We start from the raw sequence: 3,588 nt of genomic DNA, 5'->3' as shown, positions 1-3,588 counted from the left end.
TGTCACGTATTGATCTTTCGAATAAAAAAAAAATTTTGATTACAATTTAATTTTTTGTGTTATTTTTTACAATTTCAAGTTCTATCGGGCTTAAAAAAACACCCTTTACTTTATAGTAAATTATTATTCAATTTGAGTAATAATAGACATCTGTACGTCTCATGGCTCCAGAAATATATTCATATATGAAAAAAACTGTTTTTCGAGAACTATTAAACGTAAAAAACTCTGTAAGAGGTCATAATTTAGTAAATTTACTCTACTTAAAATGGCGTTCTATTATATTTTCAAGTGTCGCAGGTAATTTTAACGATATACAGCTTTAGCTCTATTAGCATTTTTGAAACAGCCTGGGATTTATTCCCCCTACTTATACTTGGCAGACTCATCAATTTGACTAGTAATTATAAATAGTGTTCATTAAAGTTATAAAAAATTGGGGTGAAATACCTGAATTTTTTCTCCTCTTGGGTTCTTGTACTATAGGATAATGAGATTGGATAGAGAAACGTATTAACTTACAGACAGAGCGAAGAGCTCTAGAGAGCACAGAATGACGTAGAAGAGGCAGCAGTGTAGAGACATGATGACTACAGTTAGCAATATCAGACTGAGCTTTCCTCCTTTCCTACCTCATAATTGCATTTCATTATTCCAATACAAGGTCAAGGTGACCGGTTACCCTCTCTTCGCCGAAGCTCCGCGGTTCCCATTCAGTTCTGATGTTTAATATGAGCAATGTCCTAAGAGGGCGCTCATAAATGACGTATTTAGCAGGTACTTGTTGTAGGACCCCGCGTCTCTGCTAAAAATATCGAACAAAAATATATAGAAATACCATTGCTGTTTTAGAATAATAAGTAGTAGTTTTGTTTTTTTTAATTTTGTGTTTAATCCACACACAAGACTGAAACGACAAGAAACTGCTCGTAGATTCCGATTGCTACAACACTTACTTGACAAACGCTCTAAACTTCCTATTCACTAAAAAAAATTAGTATAAACTACGATAATCAGACCAATTGGGACTTATGGAATTGAGCTCTGGGGCTCCACCAATCCATCAAATTCCTCATGGAAGCACTAGGAAGTTATTTTAAAACATCCACTTCACCTTCACTCTTATATGTGATTGAATTCGCTTTCAAGAGGGGTAACTACTTCCTATAAATATCCAAAGTTGAGAGGTTCCATCATTCTCTTCCTAAGCGTGTTACTTGATTGGCATCTTACCTTCTTCAGCCACGTCAGGGAGAGACTGTTTGGGTGTACTCCTGGCAGAAAACAAGGTTTTCCGATATTTCCTTTCTGATACCTTCCCCAGAAGTATAAAGATGACACCTGCCACAACTCTCCTATCCAGGACGTGCTGAACAAACGTCACTGCACCTATATCCCCACTTCTAGTGTTAATGACCCTCCATTGAAGTAGAACACCATAATTTTGAAAAAACAAAACATACACGATAACATTTTTCATATGGTGCTATTTTGGTTCAAACAGTAAAGACACAGGGCCTGATAGACTATCGCCACTTCACATTGAACAGTCGTAACGTGTTCAAAAATCAAACTGTCCCCTTCACAAAACCAAAACCCACTCGACTGAACATATCGCTCGTGTTTTTTTGTTTTTTTCCATGACAACCGTAACACCTCTTGTCTACGCAAATATAGCCAGTGTTTTTATTTCACCATGACAACCGTAACAGCACTTGTCTACGCAGACATCGCCAGAGTTTTTATTTCACCATGGCAACTGTAACATCATCCAACAATATAAAATCCTCCAAGTCAACATAAAACGGCCTTCCTTAAAAACATTGATATTGGGCTAGTGTTTTTTTAGTATTTATGATATTTGCACGTGAATATGATTTTTTCAGCAAAAACGTTTCATAAGTTAGTTTTTATGCATTGGCTCATGCCTAAGTAGCTTGCGGGAAAAAAGGCAGTTATTCCAACGAAATTTTTGTTTAATTTAGCGCAAACCAAGTATAATTACTAGTAAAAATTTATGAGTCTGCCAACTATAGTTTTGGGAGAATACAAGATGGCGGTTGTTTTAAAATGTTGAAAAACATTAATTTTTCATTCGGAGATCTATATCTTTGAAACTATCTACAACAATAGAAAACTAAAAGAACATTATTTTAAGCAAAGTAAATTTGATAAAATATAATCCCTAATAGGGCTGTTTAAGTTTAATAACTCCCGACATTTTTCCTAAAAAGGAATATTTCATGAAAAATCAGTAGTTAGTGAATTTATTGTGGGAAATCTTTATATCAGGAACCATAAGACGTACAGATATCTTCATACCGTTTTTCAATTTCAGGCACTTTTTAAATATTGCTGGATTTAACTATCTTAAAGTTTCCTCTTTCCGTTTTAAGCTAATATTTCAAAAGTGATATAAAGCCGTCGCTCCCTGGGGGTCTTAACGGGGCGGGTCCAACAGAGAAGGATTGCCTTTTTTCTTTAATGTTATGATCTCTTGCGAGATTGTGACATGTCGTACATCGGACCGACCTACTCACTATAATTTACTTATATATATTTGTTGCTGTAAAGAGTTAAAAAAAATCAAGATCTGAATAGTAACTATACAGAATTTTAAAAATGTAAATAAAACAAAAAACTTAAGATAAATAAATAGATTAAAATAATAATTCTTAATAAAAAATTAAAGTAAATTTAATGACATTATGCAATGACAGTCAAATTAAAACTAATTTAATGTGCTGTAATGTAGTATATTCCGCTTATCGTAATAGATGTTATGATATTAAAAAAAAAAAATCACAAAATGTTGTTTTCTAATTGTTCGGACAAAGCTTTTGATAGATGAAGAATTATATCTCAGGAACCACTGGAGAATGTACAGCTGTCTGCTATTAATCGAATTAAACATAGTTGGACTATAAAGTAGCCTATGACGTTTATCTTCGTAGGATTAGTCATTTTTAATTACTCTAATACAAATTTCGTATAGTCTGTCAACCATATTTAGGGGGAATATAAAATGGCGGAATGAAATTTCTAAACGTTAAAAAGAATTAATTATTCATTCGAATCTTTAAAACATCTTTAAGACTATCAACTCACCTAGAAAATTGAATAGAACATTATTTAAATGAGAGTAAATTTTCTAAAATATGAACCAAATAAAACTATTTACGTTCAATAGTTTCCAAGATATTGCTTTTCATAAAAAATAAAATAAAGCAACATCAGTGATTAGTGAATTTATTTTGGAAAATCTATAGGAGAGAAATACTTTATTTATCTATGCTGCCTAAATACATTAGGTTGCTATCTCACACAGCATACTTATCAATCCGTAATCGGACATATATAAATTACACATACATGGTATAATCAGAAAAAAAGAGATACAATAATAAGATATAATAAACAATTTTTTCTCCCTACAGTTTCCTTTTACTATCCATTTCGGTCTGTACAACAATACAAATGTTTCAATTCATTCCTATTTTTCTCTCTCATTTCCACTCTTCCAATTTCACCCTTTCACAATTTTTCAATTCACCCGATCAACAAATTCGCTCTCCGGAATTCACCCTC

General features: G+C 32.8%; 1 protein-coding gene across 1 annotated transcript in view; it reads right to left on the bottom strand.

The window, feature by feature from the left end:
• LOC106681370 (ankyrin-1-like) overlaps positions 1-825 on the bottom strand; it is a 5,800-nt gene extending 4,975 nt beyond the window's left edge. Inside the window, exon 1 of the mRNA XM_014421646.3 lies at positions 523-825. Within this exon, the coding sequence (XP_014277132.1) occupies positions 523-585 (63 nt within the window). The 5' untranslated portion in view covers positions 586-825. The remainder of the gene's footprint in view (positions 1-522) is intronic.
• Positions 826-3,588: the final 2,763 nt, after the last annotated feature.

The sequence above is a fragment of the Halyomorpha halys genome, unplaced genomic scaffold (assembly GCF_000696795.3).
Source record: "Halyomorpha halys isolate HHAL.00 unplaced genomic scaffold, Hhal_1.1 Scaffold331.1, whole genome shotgun sequence".
Classification (NCBI taxonomy): Eukaryota; Metazoa; Arthropoda; class Insecta; order Hemiptera; family Pentatomidae; genus Halyomorpha; species Halyomorpha halys.
Note: the sequence above shows the minus strand (reverse complement) of the source record. Positions and strands in the feature narration are given on the sequence as shown.